Raw genomic sequence first — 23,027 nt, forward strand, 5'->3', positions numbered from 1 at the left:
CATCTGCAAGTCTGCCCTACTCTGGATTCTATAACCGGTTACTTTCCAAGAAAGGGGTAAAAGGAACCTAGTCTACTCATCTCATTTCTCAGTTCAGTCTCATGCCCCAGGACCATAAGTGGGATACTCACTTGCTCCTTTTGCCTAAGTCTGTCTAAAACTCCAGTTCCAGTTATTCCTGTTTTATTCCACCTTGACTACTGGGGTTGGAATTGTCCCGTCACCTTCATACATCTTACTAGTTCTGTAAACTACATTACTTAAACCCAAGCTCCCAGTTCTTACCTCATGCCATTTAATCTTCCCAGAGGCCCAGCTCTGTTGATTTCCAGAGATTTTTCACTGCAACCTGCCATAGCACCTCCTTCACACTGACAGTGGCCAGCCTGGCACCCCCCTAAATTCTTGCCTCCAACTTCCATCATGTTCTACCCACATATCCAGAGAACTTTCCATTACCCTCCCTTGCAGCCTACCAGCATGCATCATACACCCCACCATGGAAGGCATACCTCGTTAATACCCTCTGATTCTAGTTATGACAGAAGTTTGAGAATCATTCAAAGCTTATTCTGGGAAACTGCCTTCTGTTGCCTTAAAGTGTCACAAGCCATCTCCAATCAAAGACTGTCATTAGTCTCAGAGCTGAGGGGAGCAGAGAGGATTCTCTGGTAGGCATGATTTCAGATAGCAAGTATCTAAGCTTTGCATGAAAATTTGATCATTTTTGCAAAGCATAATAGCACCTTTCTCCCAGAATAAATAGGTAATAGTTACAAAACAAGAAAAGTGGAGTATTAAATACCATTAGTTTAGGATAATAAATAAGATGATGATTGTTCTGCTTACGATCCTTCTTTACTGTCTCGCTTTCCTTCACATAAAAGTCCAAATTATAACATGGGTTGATTTTAAAATATTCATTTGCCCCCAAATTTGAACCTGCCATCTTAAAAAGTTTTCTTGGTTGCCCTGATTTCTCATTTTATAAACTAAGAAGAAAACCAGAGATATTAGCTGAAGCATAGGAAAATTATTCGGACTTCTTATTCCCCAAAGTAGTCCTCGATCCAGAATACTGGAAAAGGCTTTCTGACATAAGTAAGCTAAATTGTGTTTTTATTCTAAATAATTTATTCAGAAAAATCATTTATTCATTTTTCCACAAAAGCTTTTTTTTTTTTTCCTGACAGATTGTTATTAGATGCTGCGAGTTATTTAACTCTTCTGATCTCATCTTTCCTCTTGCATGGCCAAAAAGGCAAAAACAAATATAGCTATAGCTATGTTTCCTCACATAGTATTTCAGCTCCCTCGTATCTGGGTAGAAAAGCATCACTGCATCCTCACCTTTATGGTCCCATCTGTGCTGCCAGTCAAAAGCCGTGTCTCATTTGCATCAAGGGCCATAGTGCTGATTTCTGCGTTGCCATGGCAACCAGTAAACTGTTTGATTTTTTGCCCAGTGTCTATCATCCAGAAGGAAACAGTAGACCCCACATCCGAGCTAATTACCTAAGAAAAAATAACCTTGTAAAGAAATTAAATATAGCCCCAGAATCCACCATTTTTATTTCAATAAAAATACCTAACCTGTGAATTTCCATGGACTGAGATCCCTCCCCACCCCACAATAGTTAGAGACATGTTTGTGATGTATGTTCTTTCTTTTTGTTAAGCTGATAACATTTCAATTCTTCAGCCAGAATGGAAGTAATGAAGGCATGATTCTCTTTACCAGCAAAGATAGGAATCTACTTCCCTTATCCACCATTCAGCTGGCTGTCTAGAGGTCATCCTGAAATTGAATCGTACTGAAAAGAAACTTAAAAATCTACTGCATTTAGATGAGAAAGTTGATTTTATTAGTCACGGTGTTCTGACACTATTTACTATATGAAAAGAAGCATCTTACTGTATTTCACCTTCCCTTTAGCATGCAGAAGAGAAAGCACTACCAGACATTATGGGAAAATAAGTTAATTTTAACAAACCTATAGAGCTATCACTTTCTTTTTTTTTTTTTTTAAAGATTTTTGTTTTTATTTATTTGTTTGACAGAGAGAGACACAGCGAGAGAGGGAACACAAGCAGGGGGAGTGGGAGAGGGAGAAGCAGGCTTCCCGCGGAGCAGGGAGCCCGATGTGGGGCTCGATCCCAGGACCCTGGGATCATGACCTGAGCCGAAGGCAGATGCTTAATGACTGAGCCACCCAGGCGCCCTTGAGCTATCACTTTCAATGCCATTAGTCCCTTTCTTCCTCCTCTCTCAAGGTGCTGTATATATTTTTACAGCTAAACACAATTATTGATAGGCCACTAAAAACAAAGAACACAGGAAGGGTAAATATAAATCTGCATATATACTCCAAGAGGAAAGCAACAAAACAAACGCTAGAAGGGATAGGATTATATATAGTAGCCCGACAGTGAGAAATTTTATGGTGGCAAATAAACTGCTAATTTCAGCTCTAGGTATTTAGGCACCCTTTGGGAAGTTAAAATCACCTCATCCATTTGACCTCGGGACCCAAAAGAATGAAAAGCAAACAGACAAAAACACTGAACCCAAAAATAAGTAGATAGGAAATTGCCTGAGGCAACATCTAGACTTTGAGAAAACTTAAATCATGACTTTATCTGCATAGGTATGGATTACCATCGTATAAATGTAAATTTATCAATAATACTCTAATTTGGGCATCGCATTTTTGTAATCAAATGGGTTCAGGTTTACTGAATGCATATTCAGAAGGCCCGGAGAGTCAGCCATCATGCGTGCATGCATTCATTTGGTTTTGGGGCACGCACTGAACGTCCACTCCATGCCCAGCTCCGTGATGGCAGCAGAAATTCACTAATGAATCCCTGCTCTGAAGGAATCTATACTCCAGGCTTGAATATTAAAATCACCTGGGGAACTTTATAAACCATGACTGTATACCAGGTCAGAGACTCTCATTTAACTGAACTAAGAAGAAGCATTTTTTAATGAGCTGCCCAGGTTACTTAAGTCTGCAGCCTGGGTTGAGAACTATCGGTCTAGGTAAGGAAACAGACAAGAAACAGGTAAGTAAGTGCCAAACAGTACTACAAGTTTGGAGGCCTCACCCCTAGTTGCGGCAGGGGCACAGAGAGTAATATCCAAAATCTTCTCACTGGGATGGGGGATGGGAAATGAAAGGTAAGGAGGGCCAATCTGCAATTGAAGATAGGAACATGTATTTATTGGATGCCAAGGCCTTTACACTCACTATCTCACTTATCTTTATAAAAACCCTGTAAAATAAATAACGTTATCACCCTCATTCTACCAGTGATGAAACTGAGATTCTAATCAGCTAAGCACTGTTCCCAAGCTTATATAACGAGGTTTGAATCGTGGACTTCCTATGACAGACACATCATACGGCCTTCTATATTCCAGCATAGTCTTCCCAGATAATTAAGAGTGTGCTTAGAAGAGAGAACTAAGCAAGAGAAACAATAGGAAGTGTAATGGAACCAGAGTGCGGATGATGAGGTAAACGGTGGAATGCCAGGTGAGGCAGCAAGCTCGTGACAGATAGTGGAATCCCTGAAGAGCAATACTAGAGATCTTAACTATAGAGAACAGACTGATGGTTACCAGAGGGGAGGTGGGTGGAGGGATGGGTGAAATAGGTGATGGGGATTAAGGAGGGCACTTGTGATGAGCACCAGGCGATATATCGAAGTGCTGAATCACTATATTGTACACCTGAAACTAATATCATGCTGTATGTGAAGTAACTGGAATTAAAATGTAAAAAAAGAGCAATGTTAGAGAATAACGAGTCATGTGTATAAGGTTCTTACTGGGACAGGGAGCTTAGCGTTCATTGGATAGGCAGCAGAGTGTATGACTCGTTCACGGCAATAATTGTTCTTGATGAGGAGGGCGACACAGCATTTTTTGTTCATGGGTTAGTGAAGGTACTCGTGGCAGTGGTGTGGAGAACAAACTGGGGTTGTAGGAAGACCATTTGGGGGCAGCTGTGATAGTCCAGGTAAGACATGTTCACCTGAAAGAGGAGTTCAGCAGTAAAAAAGAGAGGAGAGACTGGGAAATAAGAGAGCCACAATTTGGCCATATTTATGCTCAGCAAAGTGCTGATTGTGAGCACATGATCTCTTGTGGCCTTTTTTTCCCTGAAATTACAACTCTGAATCCAACAACTTCTTAAATGATGTAAAACTCTATATACGTTACACATTTTCTCTCCTGAAATCAAAAGTAGCTTAAATATATTTAATTACCATTGTTCAACAATAGTATAATTTCTAGGACAAAACGGCCTGAATCTTGAAATAATATGCCCTATCTCTTCAATTATCACCTCAGGTAACTGACTGTGTTTCTATTTGCTTTGATTTCTGCAACATGCCTGATAGTTAAGAGCACTGAGTTTGAAGCCAGGATGCGTGAGTTTGAAGGTCAGTTGTCTGACCTTGCGCTCATTGCTTAATGTCTCTAAGCTTCAGTTTCCTCCCCTACGAACGAGAGAGAATCACAATAACTACTTCAAACCATTTTTAAGAGGTTTAAATAAGCTAATATTTGTAAAGCACAGTGCATGGTATACAATAAATAAGCCATAAAAGTTAACTAGTGTTACTATTCTATTTAAGCTTTATTTGTCTGACTCTCTATTTTGGGTGATACCACTTTTCATAGCCAAACCAATTTAAGAAAAATATTTCATATCTTGCTTTCTTTCCACCATGACAGCGAATGTAGACAATTATAATTTTAGAAAGCAGATTGTAGATGTACATTGAAATTTCAAATTATATCAGACTCGTGAATTTCTCACGTAATTACTTAGGAATTTGCATTGTATTCATTAAAAACAAAACCGTGGAAACATAATTTCCCAAGCATGAGTGAAAATTCTGATGGTGTTTTTTTAAAAAAAGGTTAAAGGTTGTGAAGAGTTTTACTATTTCTATTCAAAAAATATTTATTGAGAACTTATGTTAGGCATTTCAGTACTAAAAGATGGGCATTCCCTGATAAAAACAAACAACAACAAAAGGCAAAGTACAATGAGACCAATGTTCAAGGAAAAGACTTGTTTACTTGTCCGAGACTGGATTGCCCACATTACAAAGCATCTAATCATCGACTGCCCCACTTTTATCTACTGTAGACATTCAATCAGGAATTAGTAACTTTCATATTTTGCTGCTTTGCAGCAAAATTCTCCCTCTTTTGATCACTTGGCTGAGCCCGAACATGCTATTCATCAGTTTTTAGCACCTTTCTCTGTTCATTTCACAATTTCTCATGAAATCTGAATCAGTAATGACAACAGTATAGAGTCAGTCGGATTTCATTTTATAGCAATCTACCTTAAGGTGCAGTCTTCGGGAAAAGTGTGTTGAAAAACAAGGACTGACCATGTCACAAACATACCACCAGTACAAACCAGACTTCTGTCACTATGACAATATCAGAATACAGGAATAGCAAGGCAGGTGAAAAGACTTTCAAAGTTTGATGAGAGAGGAGTGCATTTAACATCACTTGGCAGGTGAGGGAAATGGTTTGACTACAGGGCAGTGGGGACTTTATTTTTAGCAAGCTGTGATTTTTCTCAGGAATAGAGCCCAGGAATGAGTATTGGCACCATATTTATATGCCAGATTTTGACGAGACCAAATCTCCAAGTTATCGGTTCATTCCTGGCTGCTTCTTTTTTTTTTTTTTCTTAAAGATTTTATTTATTTATTTGACAGAGAGAGACACAGTGAAAGAGGGAACACAAGCAGGGGGAGTGGCAGAGGGAGAAGCAGGCTTCCCGCCGAGCAGGGAACCCGATGCGGGGCTCGATCCCAGGACCTGGGACCATGACCTGAGCCGAAGGCAGACGCTTAACGACTGAGCCACCCAGGCGCCCCTTCCTGGCTGCTTCTTACCAGGTGAGACCTCAGATGAGGATGAGGACAGGGCCCCGGCGGTCTGCAGAGCAGAAGTGACACTACCCTAATCATTCCAGTGCAAGTGGGCCTCGGGAGCAAATTGTTGTTCTCCACCTTATATACCCAAGTTAATAACCATTTAGGATTATACGGGTCTTCTTGTCTCTCTCACCTGAAGGTGTCACAGCCAATGACACAAGTCTAAGAGATGTGAGACTGTACCCACATGCCCTAATTGTCTTCCTGTAGTCCAACAACAGTAGGTATTTTAGTCGTCTTTAAATGCATTCTAAGTCCTAGGTCTAAGCAAGAAGGGAAATTAAAAATTATAGCAGCGGAAGTTACTGGCTACCAAGGGATGAGGACATTTGATTTAATTGCTGTTTATAGTTCTATTTTCTAGTCAGTACTCTTTGTGGCCTCATAATATAAAGCAGGTTACCTATTTTATTTCTATTGTGCATCATATCTCCAGAAGTTACATTTCAGTAAGTAGTGAGATGAGGGGAATGATAATATCTAAGTACTGGTGCAGAAAAAGTATTCAAATATTTTAAGGCAGCCATTCTCCATTTATAAAGCTTATTTATTACCTCTTTTAGGTTAATTTGTAGTTTGCTCTTTCAAATTCATTCCTTGAGTTTATTGAACACCTATGATATGCAAGACATAGGATCTGGGTATTGGGGATTCAGCAGTGAAAAATTCCCACCCTTATTTAGTGGGGGCAGAGATGCAGCCAGATGAGAAAATAAAAAGAAAAAGGGCTATATAGCTATATAGATAGATACAGTCTAGTGGTGATAGGATTATGGAGAAAAATATAACTGAGATGGAGGTAGAGATCATTGGGAGTGAATGCAAAGCTGGGGGCTCTGACAAAGCCTCCTTGAGGAATCATTTGAGGCAAGATGTGACTGAGGTAAAGGAAGGAGCCGTGCAGATACCTAAGTGAAGAAAGTTGTAGGCAAAAGAAACAGCGATGCAAAAGCCCTAAGGTAAATTTCCCTTGGACATTCAGGGACTAGCTAGGAGATCAGCAATCCTAGGCAGTGTGAGGGACAGGAGGGGCCGCCTGCTGTGACCACCTGTGGTTGTCATACAGGCATTCAAAACACTCCCCACCTCCAAGAACTAGGGGTCAAAGTCAGAAAAATATCACTTCCTCTTTTTTGGCTAATATTTATTTAGGTTTTACTCCTGCTTTGTTCCATGCATGTTTCTATACAATATCCTCTGTCCTTTAGAGAAAGTCTACAAGGGAGGTATTATAATCCCTTTTTTATAGATAAGAAAACTTCTGTTTAGAGAAGTTAAAATCACTTGCTCAGTGCAAAGTATTGGGAACTCTGACTCTAAAACCTCACCGCTTCCCTTATTCTAAACAAATAACTGAGAAAACATGCCTTCAAAAAGTAGTTGAGACTGCACTGGGCCTCCAGGTTCCAGTTCTGCGTGCTTAGAAGTCACCCATCATAACCATAAGTAAAAAGCTAAACAAACTAAAAAAACTGACAGTTCTTCTTTAATCAATAATAGAAATGAGGTCGCAGGCAAATTGCTACCCCCAGAATTGGAGAGATCAACAGGCAAATAGAGAAAATAACAATTTACCAGGGCAGGAACTCGGGAACTGGAAACTCCATGGGAAACAGTACCAAAAGAGGAAAACCACCACTGTGACTGACGAATTGCTGGGGGTTCCAAGTGGACAAGTCCAAGAGTCAAAGATGCCCGGGGCAGCCAGTCGAGGGGGCCCCCACCATTTTATGAGTCTTATTTTGAGATTATCGACCAGTTTTTTTACTGTAATATTGGAGGGAAATCCCCTTCTGCTTCTGACAGAGGCAGAAGGAAAGAAACTATTTCGAAATACATTAGAGTAATTCTGTTCTTCTTAACAAGGTCCACCCTCAAGAGAAACTACTTAGCCAGGGCCTCACCTGCTGGGGTTTTATCAGTGCTTACCTGATCTGAGGAAGGAAAATAACAAATTCTAGCCGGCTCTAGTCTTCCTATTGGATGTAAGTGCGGGGGAAACTGAGAAGCGTATGTAAAAAATAATTAATTAATTTTAAAAAGCGTATGTGAAGTTCACAATCCAGAGGCACAGGCTCACAAAAGACTGAGGCCTTAATGCTAGGACTACAGAAGGCTTCTCCACCCACACACCTCACCACCACATTTCTAATGGCCTATTTACAGCAGTTCCTTTTATGGCTCCTTATGTCCCACTATCAAGAAAAAATTACAAAACATACTCAAAGTCAAAAACACATTTTGAAGAAAGACAGCAAGCATCAGACTCAGACATGGCAGGGATATTGGAATTATCAAATCAGAAATTTAAAATAACTATGATTAATATGTGAAAGGCTCTAATGGGTAAAGATAGCATGTGAGAACAGATGGGTAACATAAGCAGAGAGACAGAAATTCTTAGAAAGAACCAAAAAGAGATGCTAGAGATCAAAAATGAAGCATGCCTTTAATGGGCTTACTACTAGACTGAACATGGCTGAGGGAAGAATCTTTGAGCTTGAGGATGTATCAGTAGAAACCTCAAAAACTGAAAAGCAAAGAGGACAAAGACTGAAAAAACAAAACAAAACAGTATCCAGGAACTGTGGGACAGCTACAAAAGGTATAACATTCACACAATGAGAATACTAGTAGGAGAAGAAAAAAAGGAACAGAAGAAATACTTGAAACAATAATGACTGAGAATTTTCCCAAATTAGTAACAGGTACCAAACCACAGATCCAGGAAGCTCGCATGACATGAAGAAGAATAAATGCCAAAAATAACGATGCGTGGGCACCTCAGAGTCAAAGACGACATCTTGAGAGAAGCCAGAGGAGAAAGATAACTTCCTTCAAAGGAACAAAGATAAGAATTATATTTGAGCAGGATAACAACAGATGTTGCCGAGGATGCAGAGAAAGGCAAACCCTCTTGCACTGTTGGTGGGAATGCAAACTGGTGCAGTCACTCTGGAAAACAGTATGGCAATTCCTCAAAGAGTTAAAAATAGAACTACCCTAGGATCCACAAATTGCACTACTAGGTATTTACTCAAAGGATACAAAAATACTGATTCAAAAGTGTACATGCACCCCAATATTCATAGCAGCATTATCAACAACAGCCAAACTATGGAAAAAGCCATTGACTGATGAATGGGCAAAGAAGATGTGGTGTGTGTGTGTGTGTGTGTGTGTGTATGTATACACACAAACACAATGGAATATTACTCAGCCATCAAAAAGAACGTGGATAGAACGAGGGTGTATTATACTAAGCAAAAAAAAAGTCAGAGAAAGACAAATACCATATGATTTCACTCATATGTGGAATTTAAGAAACAAAACAGATGAACGTATGGAAAGGAGAGAGAGGGCAGCAAACCATAAGAAACTCTGAGGGTTGATGGAGGGAAGTGGGTGGGAGATGGGCTAAATGGGTGATGGGTATTAAGGAGGGCACTTGTTATGATGAGCACTGGTATTATTTGTAAGTGAGGAATCACTAATTTCTACTCCAGAAACCAATATTACACTATATCCTAATTAGAATTTAAATAAAAATTCGAAAAGAAAAAAAAAGAATTACATTTGACTTCTCCTTAGAAAACATGCAGTCAAGAAGGGAGTGAAGTGATATATTTAAAGTGTTAAGAGGAAAAATCCACCAATCTAGAATTCCCTATCCTGTGAAAATAACCTTAAAAATAAAGGAGAAATAGACTTTCTCAGACAAACAAAAATTAAAGAAATCTGTTGCTAGTAGACCTGCCTTCAAAATATGTTAGAAGTTCTTTAGAGAGAAAGAAAATAATTTAAGTCAGAAAACAGGCTCTACATGAAAAAGGAAGGACATTAAAGAAGGAATGAAAGAAGGCAGAACAAAAACTTCTATTTTTCTTATTCTTAATTGATCTAACAGAGCAAAACAATAATACCAACAATGTATTAAATTATGTATGCTTATGTATACAAAAATGATTATATACAGATACATGCTTATATATAAGAGAAATGAATGACAGCAATGATACAGGAGGAAAGAGGGAGGAATTAGATTATTTTTTTATTATAAGGTACTAAAACTACTTGTGAAGTAATATAGTGTTATTTGAAAGGGGACTTGGATTTGTTATTAAAGTATATTGAAAACTAGGGCAACCATTAAGTTAAAAACAAAATATAACTGATATACTAAGAAAAGAGAGGAAACAGAATCATTTTAAATGTTCATTAAAACCATGAAAGTCAGAAAAAGAGTAGAAGATAAAAATAGGAACAAAGAGCAAGGGCAACCAATAAAAAACAGTAACAAATATGAAAGCTATTAGTCCAACTATATCAATAATCACTTTGAATGTCAATGGGCTTTACGAACTAATCAAGCCAGATTTTCAGATTGGATCAAAATCAAGACCCTCGGGCACCTTGGTGGCTTAGTTGGTTAAGCGTCTGCCTTCAGCTCAAGTCATGATCTCAGGGTCCTGGGATCGAGCCCCAGGTCGGGCTCCCTGCTCAGGGGGGAGCCTGCTTCTCCCTCTCCTCCCCACTTGTGCTCTCTGTCACTCTCTCTGTCTCTCTCTCAGATAAATAATTAAAATCTTTAAAAAAAAAATCAAGACCCAACTATGGTGTATAAAGGAACCCAATTTAAATATAAAAACACATACAGATTTAAAGTAAAAAGGATAAAGAAAGATATATCATGCTAACATGAATCAAAAGGGAGCAGGAGTAGCTATATTAATTTCAGACAAAGCAGACTTTAGAGCAAGAAAGTTAGTACGGATGAAGAGGGGCATAATGATAAAGGGTCAGGTCTCCAAGAAAACAACAATCCTTAATATGTATGACTCTAACAACTGCATCAAACTACATGAGGCAAAACTGGTAGAAATGCAAGGATAAATACATTAATCCACCTTTATAGTTGAAACTTTCAATACTCCTCTATCAGAAAGGGACAGAACCAGCAAGCAGAAAATCAATAATGATATAGTTAAACTCAAAAACATCATCAATCAAGTGGATATAAATATAAAATAAACTACTTCATATAAAAATAGCAAAATATACATTTTTCTCAAGCTTGTATGGAACACTCACCAAAACAAACCATATTTTGGGACATAAAATACACCGTAACAAATTTCAAAGAATAAAAATTGTACATTGTCTGGTCTCAGACCACAATGAAATTAAACAAGAAATCAATAACAGAAAGATAATTGGAAAAATCCCCAATACTTGGAGATTAAACAGCACATTTCTAAATAACACGTAGCTCGAAGAAGAACTCTCAAGAGAAATTTAAAAATATTCTTAACTAAATTAAAATGAAAATACAGGGACGCCTGGGTGGCTCAGTTGGTTAAGCATCTGCCTTCGGCTCAGGTCATGAACCCGGGGTCCTGGGATAGAGCCCTGGGTCACGCTCCCCCCTCAGTGAGGAGTCTGCTTCTCCCTCTCCTCTACCCCTCCCCTCACTCATGCTCTCTCTCTCTCTCTCTCAAATAAATAAGATCTAAATAAATAAATAAATAAATAAATAAATAAATAAATAAATAAAATGAAAATACAAATAAAAATTTTTAGGATGCAGAGAAAGCAGAAATTAGAGGAAAATTTATGCATATATTAGAAAAGAAAAAAGAAAAGTTAATACAATTAAAAGTAAGCAGAAGAAAAGATTAAAATTAGAGCAGAAATCAATGAAACTAAAAACCAAATATTTATAAAGTCAATGAAACCAAAAGCTGGCACTTTGAAAAGATCAAGAAAATTGATAAGATTCTAGCCAGGCTAAGTAAGAAAAAAAAGAGAGGACACAAATTACTCATATCAGAAATGAAAGAGGTGACCTCACTAGAGACCCCATACACATTAAAAGGATAATAGAGGAATACTATAAAAACTCTATGCCTACAAATTTGACAACCTAGGTGAAACAGGCCAACTTATTTAAAGACACAATCTTCCAAAATTCACACAAGAAGAAATAGACATAAGACAAGTCCAGATGGGCCTAGATCAATGAAAAAAATTGAATCAATAGTTAATAATGTCCCAAAACAGAAAGCACCAGGCCGTATGGGTTCATCAGTAAATTCTATGAAACATTTAAGGAAGAAATGATGTCAATTTACTATAATCTTGTTCAGAGGACAGAAGCAGAGAGAATATTTCCTGACTCATTCTATGAGTCCAGCATTACCCTGATACCAAAACCAAACAAAAACATTAGAGAAAAGAAAACTACAGTCCAATATGTCTCATGAACATAGATACAAAAATATTTAACAAAATAATAGCAAATCAAATCCAATAATTGCATAAAAAGAATCATACAGCATAACCAAGTGATATCTATCCCAGGTACGCAAGCCTGCTTCCCACCTGAAAATCAATTAATGCAATCCATCACATTAATAGGCTAAAAAAGAAAAATCATGTGATCATATTAATAGAAAAAAAGCATTTGACAAAATCCAACATCTATTCAAGATAAAAATGACCAGTAAGCTAGTAATAGAGGGGAACTTCCTCCACTTGATAGAGTATTTGCAAAAAACTTACAGCTAATATCGTACTTAATGGTGAGAAATGTGAAGCCTCCCTACTAAGATCAGGTAAAAGGCAAGGATGTTACCTCTCATCACCCCTTTTCAATATCATATAGAAGCTTTACCTAATACAATAAGACAAGTAAAGGAAATTAACAGTATAAAGATTAGGAAGGAAGAAATAAACTGTCTTTATTAACAGATGATGTGATCCTCTATGTAGAAAATACGAATGAATCAACAAAAAACTCCTGGAACTAATAAGTGATTACAGTAAGATGGCAGGATACAAGGTTAATATACAAAAGTCAATCAGTTTCCTATATAGCAGCAATGAAAAGTAGAATTTAAAAATAAAACTGTAATACCATTTATATTAGCATCCACAGAAATTAAATACTTAGGTTAGGTATAATCTAAAAAAAAATGAATAAGGTCTATATGATATAAACTACAAAATTGTGGTAAATTAAATCAAAGAATTAAATAAATGGAGATATTCCATGTTCTTTGGATAGGAAGACTCAATATTGTCAAGATCTCAGTTCTCCCCAACTTAATCAATATATTCCATGAAAAGCAAATAAAAATTCCAGCAAGTTATTTTGTGGACATTGACAAGCCAATTCTAAAGTTCATATGAAGAAGGCAAAGACCCAGATAAGCTAACACAATATTACAGGAAGAGTACAAAATTGAAAGACTGACACTACCAACTTTATGATTTACCATAAAGCTGCAATAAAGACAGTGTAATATTGGCATAAAAATAGACAACTGGATCAATGGAACAGAATAGAGAGGCCCAAAAACAGATGCACATAAATAGAGTCTAATGATCTTTGACAAAGAAGCAAAAGCAATATAATAGAAAAAGAATATCTTTGCAACAAATGGTGCTGGAACAACTGGACATCAACATGTAAAAAGATGACTCTAGACACAGACCTTACACCCTTCACAAAAATTAACAAAATGGATCACAGACCTAAAAATACAGGAGGAAATTTAAATGACCTTGGGTTTGGCAGTGACTTTTTAGATAAAACACTAAAGGTATGGTCCATGAAAGAAATCATTGATAAGCTGGACTTCATTAAATTTAAAAATTTCTGCTCTGCAAAAGACATTGTCAAGAGAATGAAAAGATAAGCCACAGATTGGGAGAAATTATTTTCAAAAGACATATATGATGAAGCACTGTTATCTAAAATATACAAAAACTCTCAAAATTCAACAATAAAACAACCCAATTTAAGAAATGGGCCAAAGAACTTAACAGACACCTCACCAAAGAACATAAACAAAGAACATAAACAAACATATGAAGAGATGCTCCACATCGTATGTCATTGGGGAAATAGTAAAATAATAACACAATATGATGCATCTATTAGAACGACCTAAATCTGGAACACTGACAACATCAAATGCTGATGAGGATGTAGAACAGTAGGAACATTCACTCACTGCTGGTGTGAAAGCAGACTGGTACAGCCACTTTAGAAGGCAAGTGGCATTTTTTTTTTTTTTTTACAAAACTAAACATATTTTTACCATTCAATCCAGCAATCATGCTTCTTGATATTTACCCAAAGGAACAGAAAACTTATGTCCACACAAAAGCCTATGCATGGATGTTTATAGCAGCTTTATTCATAATGGCCAATACTTGGAAGCAACCAAGATGTCCTTTAGTAGATGAATGGTTAAATAAATGGTGGCACATCTATCCAATGCAATACCATTCAACATTTTAAAAAATGAGCTCTCAAGCAATTAAAATACATAGAGGAGACATAAATGCAGATTACTGGGTGATAGAAGTCAATCTGAAAAGGCTGTATGCTATAATGGTGGATGCATGTGATTACACATTTGTCTAAACTCATAGAATGTATCACACCAAGGTTGACCCTAATGTAAGTTGTGGTTACATTTGGTTACATTTGGTGATAATGATGTGTCAATAGAGGTTCATCGGTTGCAACAAATGTACCACTCTGGTGGGGGACGTGGATAATGGAGGAGGGGATGCTAATGGGAGGACAGGGGGTATATGTGGTATTTCTGTACTTTCTACTCAATTTTGCTGTGAACCTAGAAGTGCTCTTAAAAAAAAATTCTTAAAAAAAAAAAAAAGGCCAAGACTGTGATGATGAGAGAGGCTGAGGAAGGTGTCCTCACCTACTCCTCTGTTGGATTTCATGCAGCTTTTATGGAGACTATTTGACAATATCCATCAAGGTTACAGACATAAATACTCTCTGACCAGGTAACTTCAGTTCTAGGAATTTATTCCACAGATGTTTCCACACTTGTGCTAAAGTTGTGTGTTCAAGGTTAAAAACTACTACATTATTTGTAATATAAAATACTGAAATCAATCTAAGCTAATAAAATTTGGTATGCCCCTGCAATGGAGTACTGTTCAGCTATAAAAAAGAAAGAGGATACTCTTTAGGTAATGACATAAGATGATCTCTAGGCTGGATTGTGAGATGAAAAATCAATGTACAGAACAGTGTTTCTGTGTATAATGCTATCATTTGTGTAAAAACATTTTAAAAAATATCAATTCTTAAATATTAAGAATTACACATATCCATATTTAAAAGTGAGTCTACATCTGTACCTCTGTATGAATAGAATAGCCCTGAAAGGGTGCTTCTGAAAGTCATAAAAACTGGGTGCCTCCAGGGAAGGAAGCTGAGTAGGTAGAGACGGGTAAGAGGAAATTTTCACCATATACCCTTTTGTCCTTTTGAGTTTTGTTACATTGAAATGTGTTATTCCTTCCAAGCTAATCACACTTAAATATGCACGTGCATATGTGTGTGCATGTGCATGTGTGTGTGCATGTATACATTTTGGAGTAACGCTAAGACTAGGGTACTTCCCGTGTCTCCAACAAGTGACCAGATCTCATGGCCTCAGGATTGACATGTAACTAAGTTCAGCCTTAAGCTGACACTGAAGAGCCGCATTAATAAAAGGAAGGTCGGGGCGCCTGGGTGGCTCAGTTGGTTAAGCGACTGCCTTCGGCTCAGGTCATGATCCTGGAGTCCCTGGATCGAGTCCCGCATCGGGCTCCCTGCTCAGCGGGGAGCCTGCTTCTGCCTCTGACCCTCCCCCCTCTCATGTGCTCTCTGTCTCTCTCATTCTCTCTGTCTCAAATAAATAAATAAAATCTTTAAAAAAAAATAAAAATAAAAATAAAAAAATAAAAGGAAGGTCACCCGGAGCCCAGCAAATAAGGCAGGCAAAGAGAAAGTTTCCATTAGTGTTCATCCAGTTCTGTTCAAAAGAGAAACTCATTGATTTTGCCTTAAATACAAGCACTAAGAGGTATAACGTCTTGTAAGGTGGAGATAAATTTCCTTCAAGCTTGTCCACTCCCCTTTGCTCAGATTTACATTTACCAAGGGAACTACCAATTGAATTGGTTAGAGTCTCAAACATCTCAATTCCCAAAAAATGGTGTGCAGAAGAGAGGACAGGAGATGCACTGTCACTAGAAAATTAGAGCCCGGGCGCCTGGGTGGCTCAGTTGGTTAAGCGACTGCCTTCGGCTCAGGTCATGATCCTGGAGTCCCTGGATCGAGTCCCGCATCGGACTCCCTGCTCGGCAGGGAGTCTGCTTCTCCCTCTGATCCTCCCCCCTCTCATGTGCTCTCTCTCTCTCTCATTCTCTCTGTCTCAAATAAATAAATAAAATCTTAAAAAAAAAAAAAAAGAAAATTAGAGCCCAACCCCATTTTTAATGAATGATCTGGCTTGATGTTTGGTGTGATAGCGTGAGAGTTGGTCCTCAAGAAACAGCACCACTCTGACTAAAGTGAAAAAGATCTAGTCTTCAAATTTTTGAAGTCAACATCCCATGCCAGATTATGGGAACTTCACCAGTGACCTCAGGGGTCCTGCTGGAGGCAGCCAGGCCATCGCTGACATGTCTCTTTACATAACCATGCACGTGACTAATATGTTTACTCTTAGAGATTGGGTAAAATGGTTAAGATTCCGGGAGGCAATTTGTGTATCGAATTATCTAATATGCATATATTTTAACCTAGAAATGCATTCCTAAGATCTTACCCTAGAGAGATAAAGTCATGAGTGTGAATATATTTATGCACAAAAAAATTCATAATAGCAAAATTCTCATCAAGGCAAATGGATCAGTAAATTATAATACACATATACAATGGGACACTGTGCTGCTTTTTATTTTTTTTTAATTTTACCTATTGTGCTGCTTTTTAAAAATGATGAAGTAGGTACAAGGATATATATTCATATATATATGTAATTCCAATATATCACAGAATAAAAAAGTTTACAGAACCATATTTATATAAAATATTCTATGCACAGAGAGATATTTAGAACATGATATTTCCTCAATACTTAGTTCATTTTTTGAGCTTACTGCATGGTTTTAATTTCTTATAGAACATGATATTTCCTCAATACTTAGTTCATTTTTTGAGCTTACTGCATGGTTTTAATTTCTTATAATAAGCACATAATGTTTTACAAAAATAAGTTATTTAAATAATAAAAATGGTTAATATCATTATCTGCCCAAATGCGATGATGCCTAAATATCTAGTCTGACTGTAAATATGTCCTAGATGCAAGACAAACTGAAACGTTGCCTATTTTACAGAAACACATAAACCCACGTCATTAGGATAATAGCCATAGTGATAACTCAGAAATTTTATCTATTCCCGTTACAGGATACCTACAAATACGTTTTTTAAAGCTTCCTAACCTTCATGGGTTTTTAATAAAAGCTTCATTTAAGAACTCGGTGCAAAGACAGTTCATTACAACTGCCCCCAGGATATTGAGTTACTTTGATTCTTTCAAAATTAAGCATTCCAGGGACTCCTTCATCCTGTCCCAACTTGTCCTGCTGCTAGCTAGCTGCAAGGGCACGCTTTGCTGGGGGAAGAAAAGCATGTGGTTTCTTTTAAAAGATTTTGTGGGGCTTAATATCACTTTCTTAGATGAGGGTGCGAGGATATACCAAGAGGCAGGAAGATAAAGGAAAGTCACAGACTGCAACAAGTTGCTTTTATATAGAGATTGTGTGGAGGCTCCACCAAAGTCCAGACAGAATGAATTCACAATAAAGTATTGGCATCATGTTAAAATGACAGCAACAGAAAGGAAAGTTTTCATTAAACTCAGACAAAAACAAAGTCTACCAAAAAGACACCAAACCAGATAACCACAGAGCAAGTGCCAGTGGATGGAATAAGCATGGATGCCTTTTGAACTTGGAATGAGAAGTGGTGATAATTCACCAAACCTTGCAATTGAGCAGATATTTGATATTCAGGAGAGTCTAAGGAGTTGCAGGAAAATGCAGAAGTGGGAAACAAGGATCTTTTCCTTACACCAAAAACATAGGAGGAGAGAAAAGTGGGAGTTAAATGTCTGACTGGAAAAGAACTAGAAATTCGAGCAATACTCTAAGAGCGGAGAGGTAAGTGTGGCGTGTCCCTGGAAACTTCAGGAGCTGAGAGGACCAAAGATGGGCTCTGGGACTGAATATTTCTGAGCAGGAACTGCAAGGGCTGAGGAGAGAAGGTGCAGGGTAAACAACTTCCTTTCCTGAAGGGGCATTCCTGGATGAAGCCCAATTCAGGGTCCCCTCCCCCATCCAACATTTAACCTGAGAGGTATGGGGGCGCTGGGGGAGCCTTGCTAAGGCTGGCCATGTGGGAGGAGGGAGGGCTGCTTCCGAGAGGCAGGCCACAGCAAGGCAATGCTGGAGGGATCCGTGCTGTTACCATTTTCATGTCTAGGCTCCCCACTCCCCCTCCCCCCCTCCCCGCCACCACACACACACACACATTTAAGAGTCAATAAACTAAAGCTTAGACATGAGAAGCTAGCTGCCCAACATCTGAACTCTGATCTAACTCAGCGGTTCTCAAAACTTTTGATCTTGGGATTCCTTTACACTCTTAAAAATTATTGAAGAATCCAAACAGCTTCCATTTATGTGGGAGAGAGAGAGAGAGAGAGACTATGTATCTACCATATTGGAAATTTAAACTGAGCAACCGTTAAAACACAAGAATACAAAGTCATATATTCCTTTAGCTGTTAGAGCAATGATGTCATCACTCAACCTGTAGCCTCTAGAAAACTCCACTTACACTCATGAGATAGTAAGAGTGACAAAAACAAACAACAAATTAATAATATGATGAAAATAGTTTTGATCTTACAGATTCCCTGAAAGAATCTGAGTCCCCCCAGGGGTCTGAGATCACACTGTGAAAATTGCTCTTTTAACTTCAAGTCCTTGCTTTATTTTTGCAAGACCAGGCAGTGGTATACTCAGTGAATGACGTTCCCAATCTGGTTCTCAGCTCCCTTTACTGCCTCAACTCCCACAACATTTGCCACGTACTTCCAAACACCAGAACAAATCCTCTCCCTGTTTAAAAAAAAAAAAAATGCACTGTGAGTGCTCAAGCCTCTTTGAAAGTGCTGGTGATGTATCTTCTGTCTGGAACTGCTTCCTTCTCCTTCTAGAGAATCCCGCTATGAGATTTCTGGGCTCTAGTCTGTCACCCACCCCAGCCGCAGGCAGAACTGATCACCTGCCATGGACAGCACTTTGCTCTTCTCTCTACTTCATTTTACTGGATTCCATTTTTCCTTTGTGAGTTAGTAATGTGTCTGCCTTCCCTTCTTTCATCCGTCAGCCCCAAAATGAGCACCTGTCAGCAATGAACACCAAGAAGACCTCCAGGACCTGAGTTTCCCTGAGCTACTGGAACGAAGAAACTATAGTGGATGAATCTGCTTCCTCATTGCTGGCACCTGGACTTGTTCAAAACTATTTTATTTGCTTTGTCTAATTACTCTGAAATAATAAATTATCACTGGTGGATGGCACTGTGGGTGATATTGTTTTCTTTGTTCTTAACTGCAATACATTTTGATAGTTATGAATGTAATACAATGTTAAAATGTTTCTCTATAGCTTAGCCACTAATAATCAGGAAACATGTATGAAATGAACGGCTCTATGCACTTTATATACATATCAATGCTTTTAATTATTTATACTCTTAACAGCAAAAATAAGTAGAGGTGCAAATACCCAACCCGATTGCACAGGGATTCTTCCCACAGCCTGCACCGTATGGGCATATTCCACTGCTCCTGGTAACTTACATGTATTTGCACTATCTTAGCTTTATCTTCATGTCCCAAATGGAAGGTTCCACATCTTTGTGTCCCATTTCCTGAATTCCTCATGGGATATTGCTCATCTAATGGCCAGACGACATAGGATCTTAACATCTACATACAAACCTAGCTTCTTAACTCCGCAGCTCTCAATTAGCAAAATGTTCTCCTGGAAATAAATACATCTCTCGCTTGGCCACCAGGGAGCTGAATTAACTGGCTGCCTTGGTGAAGTTCAGTAAAACACTGACGGGGGGAATGTTCCCTGCAGATGGAATTCAAAATGGATTGTTTCATAAAGGATTTTTATCTCCTAGAATAACCAGAAAACAGTGTTTGAAGTGGTGACATGACACACTACTCATTACTAACAAAGGGCTTTCCGCCCCTCACGCAAAAACCCAACTACTCATTTCTGTGCGAATGCAGAAGCTTCTGCAGAAGGGAAGGGAAGGATGGGCCGGAGTTATTGTTTAATTGGCCGCATGCTGGATATAGGCTCTCTGCTCGGCTCCTGCTGTGCGGGTTACGATCAGTCCTGACGTGATCACGGCAGCAGACTACCCTCCGCCGGTCCCTCTCCCTCCGTGACACCATGCACCCACCCGCCCTGTCCCCTGGAAGGCCTGTGGTCCAGGCGGCATCTTCCCTCCAGAGGAGCCACAGCTTCTTCATTGACATTCAGGTAGCACTCCCATAAGCAAAGGCTGCAAAGTGTCATTAAAGTGGTGGGGAGACAAACAACACTCGTGCCGCATACCAAGTGGCACCACATTTAACTGAATCATTTTATTATGAGTACATTCCAGGCTGCCACTGTGAGCCACTGGTGTAAAATAGGCCGGCAAAATGGATCTCTGCTAATTACATTTCATGCATATTTCAGAACTTTCCACGGGGATACGGGAGGCTGGCGTTCATAAAATAGAATTTTACAACCAGGTTCACTTGCATTTGGCATCAAGACGCAAATGAGCAAGTAACAAACAGAAGTTCAATTACGTTGCATGTTTTGTTTGTTTCCACTGGAATATTGTAATTCCTTATAACTCTATCTGCGTCACCGTGGTCTCTGGCTGAAAATGAAATCCCTCTTCAAATCCACCTGAACACACATCCTTGCAGAAAAGCACAAGGTTATTAAATCGTTTCTTTCCCACAATTTTTTTTTTTTTTTGTCTATATTGGTCCTCAGTTGCCTTAGGTTGAATTAAAGGAATGAGCATCTGGCCCTGGAGACTTGTCAGGAGAGGGACAGAAAAGCATCATTACCTGCTTCAAGACCGAATTGTAAAGAACACAAGTGACTGCTGTCTTGTGGCTCTTCACCCTTGTGCTGGCCTCGCTTTTCATTGCCAACAATGCGAGCTGGTTATTAAATGAGATGAAAAGTCGTCCATGGGCTTCATCAAAGTGGAAGAGACATCTGAGGTCCTGACTTTTGGGAAAAGAACAAGCTATCCTCTGGATGGACAGCTGGTGCTGAATATCCCAGAGTCTCAAAACCTGGATAAAAAGTGATCAAGTCATATGAACATGTCAAGAACAATTGTCATTTTTTTAGCCAAAATTGTTTCTAGTTAATGCTCAACCCCAGGCAGATTTCCTCCACGGTGCTGTAATTGTTCCTACTTCTGTCATGGCACAGAGTTTTCTTGCATTTCCTTATCCATTTAAATGTCTTCTCACCTGTAATCTTCCCCAGGGAAGGACTGTGTTTTGTCTCAGTCCCCTGAAGAGTGCTGTATTTAGCAAGTACTTGTGGTAGGCAGAGTAATAGTCCCCCCAAATGTCCATGTCCTCCTCCCTGCAGTGTGTATGTTCTTTTGCATGAGCACAAGGGATTTTCCAGATGTGATAAATTAAGGACTTTGAGATGGAGAGATTACGGGTGAGTCCGATGTCATCATAAGGGAGATTAGAGTGATGGGATGTGAGAAGGACTCTATCTAGTATTGCTGGCTTTGAAGATGGAGGAAGTGGGCTGTGTGTCAAAGAGAAGGCAAGGAAAGGGACTCTCCCCCAGAGCTTCCAAAAGAGGAGCCCCTGCCAACACCCTGATTTTAGCTAAGCGAGACCCATGCTGGAATTCTAACCTGCAGAACACAAATACATTTGTGTTGTTTTAAACTACTGAGTTTGTGGTTGTTTGTCACATTAGCCAACTGAAAAGTAATATGGTCTCTCTCTAATATATTTAATACTCTCTATATAGTTATACATACACATGAATATATTATATCACTATATAGTATATAATACATATATACATATATATTTTATGTGTGTATGAAATAAAAGACTTGGTATTAAGTGAAATCAAGTTTACATAAACCTCAGACATTAGATTCTTATTCAAACACAGACAATCAAGACACAAAAAAGACATGCAGATGGCATGAGACAAGCTGAAGAAAACAGGAAGAGCTGCTTTGCAGGTGCACGTGTGGCTGCTGTCAGCCATGGTACGAAATTAGCACAGGCAGTGAGGGAGAGTCGGAAGGAAGACAGTGAAAAATTCCTCCAAAAGATGCTAACAGGCAAGTTCTAGGGCTAGACTTCTTGAGTTCTAATCTTGGTTCTGTCCCTTACTTTAGGGCTACCTCTAGCAACTTTCTTTGCCTCTCTGAGGTTTTGATGTAGTATACCTACTTCATCCAGTGCTATGAAGATAGGAACCAGACCCCATGTCAAGCATTTAGCATGATGACCAGCATGTAATAGTGTTCAATAAATACTTTTATTATTAAATGCATTGTATTATGTTTTCATTGTGTAAATATTAGAACCAAAGAGGTTCTTTCAACTAAACCAGTCTATCTTATCCAATGTAAGAATTATTTCTCAATTATCTATAAAAAATGGTCTGTTTAGGGTGCCTGGGTGGCTCAGTTGGTTAAGCGACTGCCTTCGGCTCAGGTCATGATCCTGGAGTCCCAGGATCGAGTCCCGCATCGGGCTCCCTACTTGGCAGAGAGTCTGCTTCTCCCTCTGACCCTCCCCCATCTCATGTGCTTTCTCTCTCTCTCTCTCAAATAAATAAATAAAATCTTTAAAAAAAAAAATGGTCTGTTTAAGTAAGTGTTTGTAACTCCAGAAGGCAGGCAACCCTGCAGTTCTCAATGTATTTTAAATCATATACTCTTTTGGGAAAATAAAATATGTCCAAAATGATGGTCTATCCCCTCCTAAATGCATATACCCATATATGTACACAATTTCGCATATAATTTTTTGGGTACATAGACATGCACAGCCTTCATACATAGGTACAGA

The 23,027-nt window shown here is 38.7% G+C and overlaps 1 protein-coding gene across 1 annotated transcript in view; it reads right to left on the bottom strand.

Moving 5' to 3' along the window:
* The window catches only part of WDR49 (WD repeat domain 49), a 143,395-nt gene that overhangs the window by 60,957 nt on the left and 59,411 nt on the right, over nt 1-23,027 (bottom strand). The window contains exons 9-10 of the mRNA XM_034998459.1: nt 21,024-21,257; nt 1,351-1,515 (exon numbers count right to left, since the gene is read on the bottom strand). Coding sequence (XP_034854350.1) covers nt 1,351-1,515; nt 21,024-21,257 — 399 coding nt within the window. The remainder of the gene's footprint in view (nt 1-1,350; nt 1,516-21,023; nt 21,258-23,027) is intronic.

The sequence above is a fragment of the Mirounga leonina genome, unplaced genomic scaffold, assembly GCF_011800145.1.
Source record: "Mirounga leonina isolate KUSES-001 unplaced genomic scaffold, KU_Mleo_1.0 Mir_115, whole genome shotgun sequence".
Lineage (NCBI taxonomy): Eukaryota > Metazoa > Chordata > Mammalia > Carnivora > Phocidae > Mirounga > Mirounga leonina.